Source organism: Penaeus monodon, chromosome 42, assembly GCF_015228065.2.
Source record: "Penaeus monodon isolate SGIC_2016 chromosome 42, NSTDA_Pmon_1, whole genome shotgun sequence".
Taxonomy (NCBI): domain Eukaryota; kingdom Metazoa; phylum Arthropoda; class Malacostraca; order Decapoda; family Penaeidae; genus Penaeus; species Penaeus monodon.
Genome location: NC_051427.1, coordinates 25,384,787 through 25,400,594, shown reverse-complemented (window position 1 = coordinate 25,400,594; position 15,808 = coordinate 25,384,787). Strand labels below are relative to the sequence as shown.

The window sequence follows — 15,808 nt, the reverse complement described above, 5'->3', positions numbered from 1 at the left end:
ATTTAAAAGTATAACCATAGTTACTTATAGTGCATTAATACAAACCTTAGGTTGAGTGTTTCTGCAGTTACATGTATTTATTTGTGTACAAAGGTGTACCTGTATGTTTTTTTCTTTAGTATCCTAGTATTACTATGTACTTTTTGAGATAAAAAATAAACATCTTGAACAGATTTCTTTTTATTAGAAAGTGATCCAGCAATGCTAATACAGACCTGAAAATTCAGTGCTTTAGTTAGGTTTAGAGAGATTTAACGTCTTGTTTACAGCTAAATAAGCAACAGGCTTAACCTCACTACAATGCGGCGATGAAATCTGGATTTAATGTAGTAGGATGGCATCAGTCGTACTGCAAGTCCCACACCAAAGTTATTCAAATTTCGTCCACAACCAACCACGGACACTAATAACTATATATCCCTATTATTTTTTTTACTAGCTTTATTGTTATTGTTGTATGGCGCAGTGATAGTGATCTCGTCTAGCAATCTTGTTAACCTCGTTCAAATCCTTCGAATTGAATGATAACACCAGTCTTTTCTTACACATAGACAGCATGTAATGGTAAGAAATGGAATAAAACTAAATTATTAATTAATTATAATTATAATTATATTTGTATTTTCATCACAATGAATATAGTTACTAGTATTATTGTCAAATGTACTTTAACTATTATCATATCTTTTGTAAAATTCCTCTTATTACTTTCATTATTGATATCAGTGTTAGAAGTATTGTTGTCCGTCGTTAATATCACTATCAATTAATATTAGCATTAGCATTATAGGGCACAAAGAGTAACGTTACATCAGAGCAGAACAGACACCAGGTAACGTGTTATCCATGGATGATCATTAGGATGGTATCAAAATTCTCCTGAATATTAGCTTTGCATTGATTCTATTAGATAAACATCTCTTATGTGAAACAGAAATTCACAAATCTCATTTTCCCAGTTCATTATTGAACACTAACACTCTTTATCGGCTAAATCAACCAAGTCCTCTCATTCTTAGTAATATCGGTAAAGTTGGTAAGAGGAACAGTTCCTTCGAGCGTATGAGGTGGATGGTTCTACTTCAGCTTCAGTAGCCCTCTTGTAGACATGACTGTAAGAACAGAATGGACCATAAACAGAAAGGCGCAGAATAATAACCAGTGGAAGCCTCGGCCTCAGCTTCAGGGTCCGCAGACCTCTTGTAGAGCCCATGGTTGGTCTGGCCTCTTTAAGTAATGGGAGTGTGGCTGTAGATTCCATGAGAGGTCCCATGAGAAGCATCAGCTTCAGCAGACATCTTCTGGTACCCGTGACGCTGTAAGGAAGGTAGACGAGTGAAGCTATAATAATGATGCCTATTATGATTACAGTATATATATATGATAAAGGTTACTATGTGTATGTATTTACATATAGATATACATAATACGTACATATATATGTATATATGTGTGTTTATGTTTGCGTTTGTGTGTGTGTGATGTATGTATTATGTATATGCATATATGTATATATGTAGTATGTATGTTTATGTATATATATAATATATATATATATATATATATATATATATATATATAGTTAGAGATATATAGATATATATGCGTATGCGTTGTATGTATATATGTAGTATACATATGTGTGTATAATATAAGATAAATACGTATTATACATATATACGCAATACATATATATACTACATTTATGTGTGTGTGTGGACATCTATATAAATAGACTCACATACATATATACATGGTGATCTCATTAAAAGTTTTTATACTTATTACCATTTACGTATTATCAGCTTGATTATATTAATTATCATTAATAATAGCACCACCATATTGTCACTTCTCCTGTAATTATCTCTATTACATACATTATTTTTTTTGTCTCAATAACCGATATTTTCCAATCGAAAGTAAAGCTGAGCCAAAAACCAAAGATCTGAGGAGAGAACAAGTAGCCACTGAGGGAGTCCTCAGCCCTGGCCGGTCAAGAGCCAAGGATACTAAAGATAGGAAAGGGGCTATACGACCTTAAGTAAAAGTTATGCAATATTCTTAATCACATCTTCACTTATATAACTTTTATAATTATTGCTTTTGTTGATGCCCTATTATTCACATTCTTATTTTATTGTTCTTATTATTACTATTCCTGTTATTCTTATCATTACTGTTATTTCCATTGCTATGATTAGTAACATCATTATTAATATTATCATTACTATTCTTACCATTATCATTATAATCATTCATTATAATGATTATGGTTGTTATTAGAGGTATTATTATTATCATTATCATTATTATCATCATTATTATTCTTGTTGATGTTATTACCATCATTATTAGTAGTTTCTGTTAATGCTAATGTTTTTCTTATTATTACAATAATAATGATTATAGTTATCATAACTCATTATTCTTATTGTTGTTACTATTATCATTACTGCTATAATGAATTACTATGATTATTATATCATTCATTATTAATATTACCCTTATTGTTATTACAATTATTATTGATATGGTTGAGATTGGTGTTATTATTATCATCTTTATTACCATCGCTGTTTATTATTATTGCTGTTATTATTATTATTACACCTGTAATTATTGTTATCATCATCATCACCATCAATACCATTATTATAATCGTATTATCATTATTATAACAATTATCATTTTATTGTTGTTATTGATATTACTATATTTGTATTTATTATGACAATTATTGTTTTATAGTGTGTCATTTACTGATATCAGTATTTCCATTCATTTATAGAACAGAAGACAACTAATGTGTCAGCTAATATTAACAGCTTCTCCTTACAAAATTGTGATCTGCATTAATTTTTTATTTTCTTCTTTTAAGAAAGTATAACTATTAGCTGGGTAATCTTATAGGAATTTCAGATACAGAAATCGATGACATTTTTACCTTTATTGAACACACCGATGCTCCATATCAGCTAAATCGTTCAGTCCTTCCCATGCTTAGTAGTATCGGGTTGATTAAGAGAAACAGGTCTGTAGTGCACGGGAGCGTATGGGGTAGATGGGTGTGCAGACTCCTGTAGATATAATGGCCGTAGGACACAACTGGACCATACACAGGTGCAGAATGATAACCAGTGGAAGCCTCAGCTTCAGGTCCGCGCCCATGGTTGGAGTGGCCTCCGTAAGTAATGGGAGGGGTGTGGCTGTAGATTCCATGAGAGATTCCATGAGCAGCATCAGCTTCAGCAGACCTCTTGTGGTACCCGTGAACGCTGTAAGGAGCGTAGACGGGTGCAACTGGGGTGTAAGTTGCGGAAGAGTAAGCAACAGAAGGCCCAGCATCAGCTTCAGGATCGGCAGACCTCTTATGGTAGCTACGAACGGAGTGTGTATAGCTTGCAGGAACGCCGAAATGCCTTACATGACCATGGCGATAAGAAGGCTCAGCGTCCGCTTCAGGCTCTGCTGATCTCTTATAGATTTGGTGGGTATTGTATACTGTGTAAGATGGGATTGTGTATCTAGAACGATAGCCATAGCTGGGCTCCGCCTCTCGCTTCTCAACTTCGGAAGCGCAATCGGTAGCCGCCAAGAGCACAAATGCCTGAAAGTCATAATTTAGTTCGGTTAGATATTTAAAATGAGGAAATATAGCTATAATATAATATATATACATATACATGTATACATATATGTGTGTATGTACATACATATATGTACATACTTATATGCACAACTGTCACGTTAAAGCGAATCATTTTACTTCGTGGTGTGTGGATAGGAATGTTTGAAACGCTTGAAAGATTTAAAGATTGCTGAATAAATGTGCTAGACATCAAATTTAAAATTGAAAGATATTATTTTGTGATGTATGGACACGAGAATTAGGAGACAAATATGTTTACATTGTCAAGGTAAGATTGAAAGATTGCAAAATCTACTTACCAAATACTTCATCTTTGACTAAGCAACTTTGTTGTGCCACAACAGAAGTCTGTGTGTGTGTGTGAGAATTACTACTTGCGCACCAGTTTATATACTCGTCTGTGACCTTTATGTGGATGAGATAAGCGCCTTTGGGTCTAAAATTGAAAGCGCTGCTTATTTTCAGTAAGAATTTTTTTTTTTTTTTCCCATTTTCTTTGTTTTATGCTATCAGACTGTATTCTCAGGAGTAAATTTCCTGTAAAAATGCATAAAATAAATACAATAAAGATGGTAACTATAATAGTTATAAAACTTATATACATAGAGAGATAGCGATGTGTGCGTACATATGTATATATGCATGTACATATTTATATAGACCCTCCAAAATCTCTCTCTATATATATACACAGCCAATATATATAGATGTGTACATATATACATTTTTCACATACCTAAATACATAATATAATCCTATGTAAAATATATATATACACATTTTTATATGCACACACGCATACATACATATATAAAATATACGTATATAATATATATAGATATATATAGATGCGTGTACATATATCTAAAAGTATAATCATAGTTACTTATAGGCGCATTAATACAAACCTTAGGTTGAGTGTTTATGCATTTACATGTATTTATTTGTGTTCAAAGGTGTACCTGTAAGTTTTTTGTCTGTTGTATCCTAGCATTAATATGTACTTTTTGAGAAAAAAATAAACATGTTGAACAGATTTCTATTTTATTAGAAAGAGATCCAGCAATGCTAATACAAACCTGAAAATTCAGTGCTTTACTTAGGTTTAGAGAGGTTTAACGTCTTGTTTACTGTTAAATAAGCGACAGGCTTAACCTCACTACAAGGCGGCGATGAAATCTTTAGGGAATGTCTTCCTGCAATCTGGATTTAATATAGCAAGGTGGCATCAGTCGTACTGCAAGGCCCACACCAAAGTTAATCAAATTTTGTCCATAATCAACCACGGACACTAATAGCTAAATATCCCCCTATTATTTTACTAGCTTTATTGTTATTGCGACTGTATTGTATCTTGTGTATTGTGTGGTGCAGCGGTAGCGATCTCGTACAGCAATCTTGCTAACTTGTGTTCAAATCCTTCGAATTGGATGGTAATACCAGTCTTTTCTTGCACACAGTGGGTAATTGAGAAGCAAATTAAAACTGACAGCATGTCACATCTAGAATATTAATGGTAACAAATGGAATAGAAGTATATTATTAAGTAATTATAAATATAGTTATATTTGTATTTTCATCACAATGAATATAGTTACCAGTAATATTGTCGAATATTTTTTTTTTTTTTTTTTTTTTTGTAAAATACCTCTTATACTTTCATTTTTGATATCAGTGTTTTGAAGTGTTGTCCGTTGTTAATATCACTATCAGTTAATATTAGCATTAGCATTATAAGGCACAAAAGTAAAGTTATATCAGTGACTTTAGTCTCATACAAGAGTACGTTACATCAGAGCAGAACAGAAACCAGGTAACGTGTTATCCATGAATGATCATTATGCTGGTATCAAAATTCTCATGAATATTAGCTTTGCATTAATTCTATTAGTTGAACATCTCTTATGGGAAATGGACATTCAAAAATCTTATTTTCCAAGTTCATTATTGGACAATAACACTCTTTATCGACTAAACCAACCAAGTCCTCTCATTCTTAGTAATATCGAGGTTGGTAAAGAGGAATATGTCTATAGTTTCTTCGAGCGTATGAGGTGGATGGTTCTATCTCGGATTCAGCAGCCCTCTTGCAGACATGACTGTAAGCTACAACTGGACCATAAGCAGAAGGGGCAGAATAATAACCAGTGGAAGCCTCGGCCTCAGCTTCAGGGTCCGAAGACCTCTAGTAGAGCCCATGGCTGGACTGGCCTCTTTAAGTAATGGGAGTGGGATTCCATGAGAGGTCCCATGAGAAACATCAGTTTCAGTAGATCTCTTGTGGTACCCGAGAACGCTGTTAGAAGCGTAGACGAGTGCAGCTATAATAATGCCTGTTATGATTACAGGTCACTATGTGTATGTGTGTTTACATAGATATAGATAGATATAGCATATACATACATATGTATATCTGTGTGTATGTGTGTGTGTCTGTGTGTATGTATGTATGTATGATGTATGTATATGCATATATGTATACATGTAATGTGTATATTTGTGTCTGTATATGTAGGTAGAGAGAGAGATATAGATATATATGTATGTATGTGTGCTGCATGTATATATGCAATATATATGTGTGTATAATATATATCATACATATATACGTACATACATATTTGAACTGCATTTTTGTGTGTATGTGTGTGTGTGTACATCTATATAAATAGACATACATATATGCAGAGTGATTCTCATTAAATGAAATATATAATATTTTATTACCATTTACGTATCAGCAGCTTGATTATATTAATTATCATTAATAATACTAACACCATTACTTGTCACTTCTCTTGTAATTATCTCTATTACACACATTATTTTTTAAGGAAAATAAATATGACATCTAAGTAAAGTTCAATATCCCTTATAATCAAACTAGCCAGTGTCTCAATAACCGTTATTTTCCAATCGAAATTAAAGCTGAGCCAAAAACCCAAAGATCTGAGAGAGACAAGTAGCCAACTGAGGGAGTCCTCAGCCCTGGCCGACCAAGAGCCAAGATACTAAAGATAGGAAGGGGCTATACGACCTTAAGTAAAAGTTATGCAATATTCTTGATCACATCATCACTTATATAACTTTTACAATTATTGCTTTTGTTATGGCCCCTATTATTCACAACATTTTTATTTTATTATTGTTATTATTACCATTCCTGTTATAATTTTATTGCCGTTATTGCTGTTTGTTACATTTGCTAATGCTTTTGTTATTGTTATTATTGTTATTGTAATTGCCATTATCATTATTATCATAGTTGTTGCTACTGCTGTTATTCTTATAATTACTGTTATTACCATTGCTATTAGTAACATTATCATTATTAATATTATCATTACTATTCTTACCACTATCATTATAATCATTATCATTATAATGATTATGGTTGTTATTAGTGGTATTATTATTATTATCGTTATCATTATTATAATTTTTGTTCTTGTTGATGTTATTACCATCATTATTAGTAGGTACTGTAAATGCTAATTTTTTTTCTTATCATTACTATAGTAAGTTATTATAGTTCTTATAAATCATTGTTATTTTGTTACTATTATCATTACTGCTATAATTAATTACTATGATTATTATCACCATTCATTATCAATATTATCATTATTGTTATTACCACTGTTATTGATATTGTTGAGATTGGTGTTACTATTATTTTTATTACTATCGCTGTTATTATTATTATTGTTATTATTATTATTACTCCTGTAATTGTTATCATCATCATCACCATCAATACCATTATTATAATTGTTATTGTCATTATCATAACCATTATCATTTTATTGTTGTTATTGATATTACTACATTTGTATTTATAATGACAATTACATTATTATAGTGTGTCATTTACTGATATCAGTATTTCCATTCATATATAGAACAGAAGACAACTAATGTGTCAGCTAATATTAACAGTTTCTCTTTACAAGATTATGATTTGCATTAGTTTTTTACTTCTTTTTATGAAAGTATAACTATTATCTGGGTAATCTTATAGGAATTTCAGATATAGAAATTGCTGATATTTTTACCTTTATTGAACACACCGATGCTCCATATCAGCTAAACCGTTCAGACATTCCCATGTTTAGTAGTATCGGGTTTGATAAAGAGAAACAGGTCTGTAGTGCACTGAAGCGTATGGGGTAGATGGGTGTGCAGACCTCCTGTAGATATGATGGCCGTAGGACACAACTGGACCATACACAGGTGTAGAATGATAACCAGTGGAAGCCTCAGCTTCAGGGTCCGCGAACCTCTTGTAGAGCCCATGGTTGGAGTGGCCTCTGTAAGTAATGGGAGTGTGGCTGTAGATTCCATGAGAGATTCCATGAGAAGCATCAACTTCAGCAGACCTCTTGTGGTACCCGTGAACGCTGTAAGGAGCGTAGACGGGTGCAACTGGGGTGTAAGTTGCGGAAGAGTAAGCAACAGAAGGCTCAGCATCAGCTTCAGGATCGGCAGACCTCTTATGGTAGCTACGAATGGAGTGTGTATAGGTTCCAGGAACGCTGAAATGCCTTACATGACCATGGCGATAAGAGGGTTCAGCGTCCGCTTCAGGCTCTGCTGATCTCTTATAGATTTGGTGGGTATTGTATACTGTGTAAGATGGGACTGTGTATCTAGAACGATAGCCATAGCTGGGCTCCGCCTCTCGCTTCTCAACTTCGGATGCGCAAACGGTAGCCGCCAAGAGCACAAATGCCTGAAGGTCATAATTTAGTTCGGTAAGATATTTAAAATAAGGAAAATATAGCTATAATGTAATATATATACATATATATACATATATGTATATGTACATACATACATATATGTACATACTTATATACACAACTGTCACGTTAAAGCGAATCATTTTACTTTGTGAGGTGTGGACAGGAGTGTTTGAAACGTTTGAAAGATTTAAAGACTGCAGAATGAAAATTGAAATATTGAAGAATCACTAAATCTATTTACCAAATACTTCATCTTGGGTTAAGCGACTTTGCTGTGGCCACAACAGAGGTGTGTGTGTGAGTTACTGTTTGCGCAACAGTTTATATACTTGTCTATGACCTTGATGTGCATGGAGCACACGTATCAGAGCATGAGAAACTGAGGTGACGGTTATTTTTCATAAGAAAAAAAGATTGCTAACGGATATATGGCGACGAGGCGGAATGTATTCACCTTTCGGATTTTTATTCATGTCTTCTTTTCTTTTACACTTTCTTCATTCCACCTGTGTTACCGATATTGTAAATGATATGTGTGTATATATGTATGTATATGTATATGTATGAATATGTAGGTATTATTATATATATATATATATACTATATATATATATTATATTATATATAATATTAATATATATATATATATTATTATTATTTGTATGCGTTGCAACATATATACATGTAATATGATATGAAATATGTACTGTATACTGATTTGTGTGGTTTGTGTGTGGTGTGGATATGTTACATACCATATAATTTATGTATAATAATAAGATGAGATCGAAATAGATATCATATTCATATATACGTTTGCGTTTGTGTTTGTGTGTGTATGTGTGTGCACTGAATAACCATGATACATTACTAAACATAAGACCTGTGGTCTGTTTGAATCCATTTAATTCATAGGACATTTCGTGAACTTCCAGTATACCGTATCAATTATTCGGATATGAAAAAAGCCATTCTTATTGTGTGTATGAATGGATGCTATAAAGAAATATTGTTTAGTATTGATATTCATTTTATTACCAACTGTATCGTTATAGCAACTGTATATTTTATTCCTATGTAGATTCTATCACAATGATATCCTTACAGAGACTCAAAGTACACATACAGTAGCTTCCACTTTATATATGTATGACCCAAATAATTTTGACTTTTTCCAAAGGTATATTATGACAGCTGTTGAAAGGTAAGAACGCTTAGTTATCATAGCGAAAAGAGGGAAATTTGTTTACTTCTGGTAAGTAAAGCAATACAAGTAAATTATACAAAATTATGTATTAGCTATATCTTTATTACGTGCAATCTTTTTGCTAAACGTGCCTGACATATTTAGCTCCGCAAGCATTTTTGAGCCATAATTTGTGCGATACTTATATCATGGCAAGATTATTTTCAGTGCATTTTCTTTGAAAATAGTCCAGTAATACTATTAGAAAAGTCCGAAAACGAAATCAAATAAAAAATAGAAATATCTTCCAAGAAATTGCTTTATGACTTTAACCATTATAAATTTTATGAAATTCACGTTTTAGTTCATATTTTTATATCATTGGTTATTTATTATCAATGATATGAGTTATACCCTTAGTGTTACTGTCCGTTATAATCTTATCAGCTTCTTACCATTAGGTTTCGAGAGGAACTTATAATCAGAGTGAGCCTAAATCACTAGAAGAGGAGCCCAGGCAGAGTGCTATCCATGGATGATCATTTACAATCATGATGAGTATTATTTTTCCATTAATTCATAGCATAGTTAACTATCTTAATGGAATAAATAAACAATGTATTATGTCAATTTATATTGAACACACACTAGAACTCCCATAGTCGGCTAAATCTCTCCGTTTTAGAGTACTGAGATGTGGTAAAGTGGAGGCAGGTCTGTAGTGCACATGAACGTAAGGGGTGATGGTTGTGCTCAGCTCAGCAGATCTCTTGTAGATTGACTGTAAGCACACGGGACCATAGATAGGTGTAGATAATAACAGTTGAAGCTTGCCTCAGCTCAGGGTCCGCAGACCTCTCTTGGAGAGGCATGGTTGGAGTGACTTCCGTAAATAATGGTGTATTTCTGTAGATTACATGAGAGTTCCATGAGTAAAGCGTCAGCTTCAGCAGACCTCTTGTGGTACGTGAATGCTGTAAGGAGGTAGAGGGTGCAGTTGGTGTGTAAGATGCGGAAGAGTAACAATCAGAAGGCTCAGTCACCAGCTTCGGATCGGACAACTTTCTTATGGTGACTACGAACGGAGTTGTATAGGTTGCAGAAACCTGATGCCTTACAGACCGTTGACGATAAGAGGCTCGTCGTCCGCTTCAGTGATCGCAGATTCTTGAGTCGACTGGTCCGTATCTGTGGAGCTTGGGATTACGTTGCACGACGATAGCTTGCTGGCTCCTGCTTCGCTTTCAACTTCGGAAGCGAAACGGCAGCTGCCAGGAGCACAATGCCTGAAAAATCACTTTATTCTGGTTACATATAATACATAAAATATATAATATATAATTAATATAATAATGATAATAATAATAACATCATAATAATAATGTCGATGTATTTTACAATTGTATAAGGTAATGTTAAAAAATAAATAAATGTGCTAGACATCATTAAGATTTGAAAGAAACTATTTGTGAGTGTGAGACAAATAACGCTTAAATTGCCAAGGTAAAATTAAAGATTGCAAAATTACTTACCAATACTCATCTTACTAAGCAACTTGTTGTGCCACAAGTAAGTCTGTGTGTGTGAGAATTACTACTGCGCACCAGTTTATATACTCGTCTTACCTTTATTGGATGAGATAAGTGCCTTAGAGTCTAAATTCGAAGCGCTGCTTATTTTCAATAGATATATTTTTTTTTATCATATCCATTTTTTGTTGTATGCTATCAGACTGTATTTCAGGAGTAGAATTTCCTGTAAAAATCATAAAAAATACATAAAGATGGTAACTATGATAAAGTTGAAAAATATATACATAAGATAACGAGGTCCCGTACACATGATATACATGCAGTACATTATATATGACCGCAACTCTCTTCTATATATATATACATAGCCTAGGTATAGGTGTGTACTGTTTTCCACATACATAAAAATTAATCATTACACGAGTAAAAAATATATATAACATTTTTATGTGCACACACGTATACTACATATATAATTAAGTAATTATATATTAGATAGATTATATAGATGCATGTACATATATCCATTTAAATATGCATTTATGTATATATATGTATATTATATTACACACGTCACACACACAAATATACATCATATATACACATATTACGTGCGTGCGTGTGTGTTTGTGTGTGTGTGTGTGTGTGTCGTGTGTGTGTGTGTGTGTGTGTGTGTGTGTGTGTGGGTGTGTGTGCTGTGTCTACTTATTATGTATTGATATTGTGTGCATTCGAAATATATTATATATATGTACCACATCAGCACAACACCTACGCACGCATGCACGCACCAATGCAAGCACGCACACATGCAGATACACTCACTCATATATATATATATATAAACACACACATATGAGATTAGAAACTGATCCAGCAATGCTAATACAGACCTGAAAATTCGGTGCTTTAGTTAGGTTTAGAGATAATTTAACGTCTTGTTTACAGCTAAATAAGCAACAGGCTTAACCTCACTACAATTTTGGGTAAAATTCCTCTTATTACTTTCATTATTGATATCAGTGTTAGAAGTATTGTTGTCCGTCGTTAATATCACTATCAATTAATATTAGCATAGCATTAAGGGCACAAGATGTAACGTTACATCAAAGCAGAACAGACACCAGGTAACAGTGTTATCCATGGATGATCATTAGGATGGTATCAAAATTCTCCTGAAATTAGTTTGCATTGATTCTATTAGATAAACATCTCTATGTGAAACAGAAATTCACAAATCTCATTTTCCCAGTTCATTATTGAACACTAACACTCTTTATCGGCTAAATCAACCAAGTCCTCTCATTCTTAGTAATATCGGTAAAGTTGGTAAGAGGAACATGTCTGTAGTTCCTTCCAGCGTATGAGGTGGATGGTTCTACTTCAGCTTCAGTAGCCCTCTTGTAGACATGACTGTAAGGTACAATGGACCATAACAGAAGGCGCAGATAATAACCAGTGGAAGCCTCGGCCTCAGCTTCAGGGTCCGCAGACCTCTTGTAGAGCCCATGGTTGTCTGGCCTCTTAAGTAATGGGAGTGTGGCTGTAGATTCCATAAGAGGTCCCATGAGAAAGCATCAGCTTCAGCAGACCTCTTGTGGTACCCGTGAACGCTGTAAGGAAGGTAGACGAGTGAAGCTATAATAATGATGCCTATTATGATTACAATATATATATGATAAAGGTTACTATGTGTATGTGTTTACATTAGATATACATAATACGTAATATATATGTGTGTATATGTGTGTGTTTATGTTTGAGTTTGTGTTGTGTTGATGTATGTATTATGTATACGCATATATGTATATATGTAGTATGTATGTTTATGTGTATATAATATATATAATATATATATATATTATATAGATATATATATTGATATATATATAGTTGGAGATATAGAGATATATAGTGCGTATGCTGTTATATGTATTTATGTAGTAATACATATGTGTGTATATATAATATAATTAGTTTATACATATTACGCAATACTATATATACTCATTATGTTTTGGGACATCTATATAATAGACTCACATACTATATACTTGTGATTCTCATTAAAAATGTTTTTTTATACTATGTACATTACGTATATCACATTGATATTTAATTATCTATAATAGCACCACCATAATTGTCATTCTCTGTAATTATCCTATACAACATTATTTTTTGTCTCAATAAGCGATATTTTCCAACGAAGTAAGCTGAGCCAATAACCCAAAGATCTGAGGAGAGAAAGTACAACTGAGGGAGTCTCAGCCCTGGCCGGTCAGAGCCAAGGATATAAAGATAGGAAATGGGCTAATACGACCTTAAGTAAAAGTTATGCAATATTCTTGATCACATCATCACTTATATAACTTTAAATTATTGCTTTTGTTATGGCCCCTATTATTCACATTCTTATTTTATTATGTTGTTATTATTACTATTCTGTTATAATTTATTGCCTTATTGCTGTTTGTTACATTGCTAATGCTTTGTTTATTGTTATTGTTGTTATTGTTATTACCATTATCATTATTATCAAAGTTGTTACTACTGCTGTTATTCTTATCATACTGTTATTTCCATTGCTATGATTAGAACATCATTATTAATATTATCATTACTATTCTTACCATTATCATTATAATCATCATTATAATGATTATGGTTGTTATTAGAGGTATATTATACATATCATTATTATGCATTATTATTTTGTTGATGTTATACATCATTATTAGTAGTTTCTGTTAATGCTAATGTTTTTTTATTATTACAATATAATGATTATAGTTATCATAACTCATTATTCTTATTGTTGTTACTATTATCATTACTGCTATAATGAATTACTATGATTATTATCATCATTCATTATTAATATTACCCTTATTGTTATTACAATATTATTGATATTTGTTGAGATTGGTGTTATATTATCATCTTTATTACCATCGCTGTTATTATTATGTTGTTGTTATTATTATTATTACACCTGTAATATTGTTATCATCATCATCACCATCAATACCATTATTATAATCGTTATTATCATTATTATAACAATTATCATTTTATTGTGTTATTGATATTACTACATTTGTATTCATTATGACAATTATTGTTAGTGTGTCATTTACTGATATCAGTATTTCCATTCATATATAGAACAGAAGACAACTAATGTGTCAGCTAATATTAACAGTTTCTCTTTACAAGATTGTGATCTGCATTAATTTTTTTTAAGAAAGTATAACTATTAGCTGGGTAATCTTATAGGAATTTCAGATACAGAAATCGATGAAATTTTAAAACTTTATTGAACACACACGATGCTCCATATCAGCTAAAATCGTTCAGTCCTTCCCATGCTTAGTAGTATCGGGGTTGATTAAGAGAAACAGGTCTGTAGTGCACGGGAGCGTATGGGGTAGATGGGTGTGCAGACCTCCTGTAGATATGATGGCCGTAGGGCACAACTGGACCATACACAGGTGCAGAATGATAACCAGTGGAGCCTCAGCTTCAGGGTCCGCGGACCTCTGTAGAGCCCATGGTTGGAGTGGCCTCCGTAAGTAATGGGAGTGTGGCTGTAGATTCCATGAGAGATTCCATGAGAAGCATCAGCTTCAGCAGACCTCTTGTGGTACCCGTGAACGCTGTAAGGAGCGTAGACGGGTGCAACTGGGGTGTAAGTTGCGGAAGAGTAAGCAACAGAAGGCCAGCATCAGCTTCAGGATCGGCAGACCTCTTATGGTAGCTACGAACGGAGTGTGTATAGCTTGCAGGAACGCCGAAATGCCTTACATGACCATGGCGATAAGAAGGCTCAGCGTCCGCTTCAGGCTCTGCTGATCTCTTATAGATTTGGTGGTATTGTATACTGTGTAAGATGGGATTGTGTATCTAGAACGATAGCCATAGCTGGGCTCCGCCTCTCGCTTCTCAACTTCGGAAGCGCAAACGGTAGCCGCCAAGAGCACAAATGCCTGAAAGTCATAATTTAGTTCGGTTAGATATTTAAAATGAGGAAATATAGCTATAATATAATATATATACATATACATGTATACATATATGTGTGTATGTACATACATATATGTACATACTTATATGCACAACTGTCACGTTAAAGCGAATCATTTTACTTCGTGGTGTATGGATAGGAATGTTTGAAACGCTTGAAAGATTTAAAGATTGCTGAATAAATGTGCTAGACATCAAATTTAAGATTGAAAGATATTATTTTGTGATGTATGGACACGAGAATTAGGAGACAAATATGTTTACATTGTCAAGGTAAGATTGAAAGATTACAAAATCTACTTACCAAATACTTCATCTTTGACTAAGCAACTTTGTTGTGCCACAACAGAAGTCTGTGTGTGTGAGAATTACTACTTGCGCACCAGTTTATATACTCGTCTGTGACCTTTATGTGGATGAGATAAGCGCCTTTGGGTCTAAAATTGAAAGCGCTGCTTATTTTCAGTAAGATTTTTTTTTTTTTATTCCCATTTTCTTTGTTTTATGCTATCAGACTGTATTCTCAGGAGTAGAATTTCCTGTAAAAATGCATAAAATAAATACAATAAAGATGGTAACTATAATAGTTATAAAACTTATATACATAGAGAGATAGCGATGTGTGCGTACATATGTATATATGCATGTACATATTTATATAGACCCT

At 33.1% G+C, this 15,808-nt stretch overlaps 1 protein-coding gene across 1 annotated transcript; it reads right to left on the bottom strand.

Moving 5' to 3' along the window:
- Window positions 1–7,695: 7,695 nt before the first annotated feature.
- LOC119599306 lies at window positions 7,696–8,682 on the bottom strand. The gene is made up of 2 exons (XM_037949050.1): window positions 8,639–8,682; window positions 7,696–8,384 (listed from the first exon to the last, which is right to left on the bottom strand). Exons 1-2 carry the CDS (start codon window positions 8,648–8,650, stop codon window positions 7,764–7,766), a joined length of 633 nt encoding a protein of 210 aa, XP_037804978.1. The 5' UTR covers window positions 8,651–8,682; the 3' UTR covers window positions 7,696–7,763.
- Between the last annotated feature and the right edge of the window lie 7,126 nt (window positions 8,683–15,808).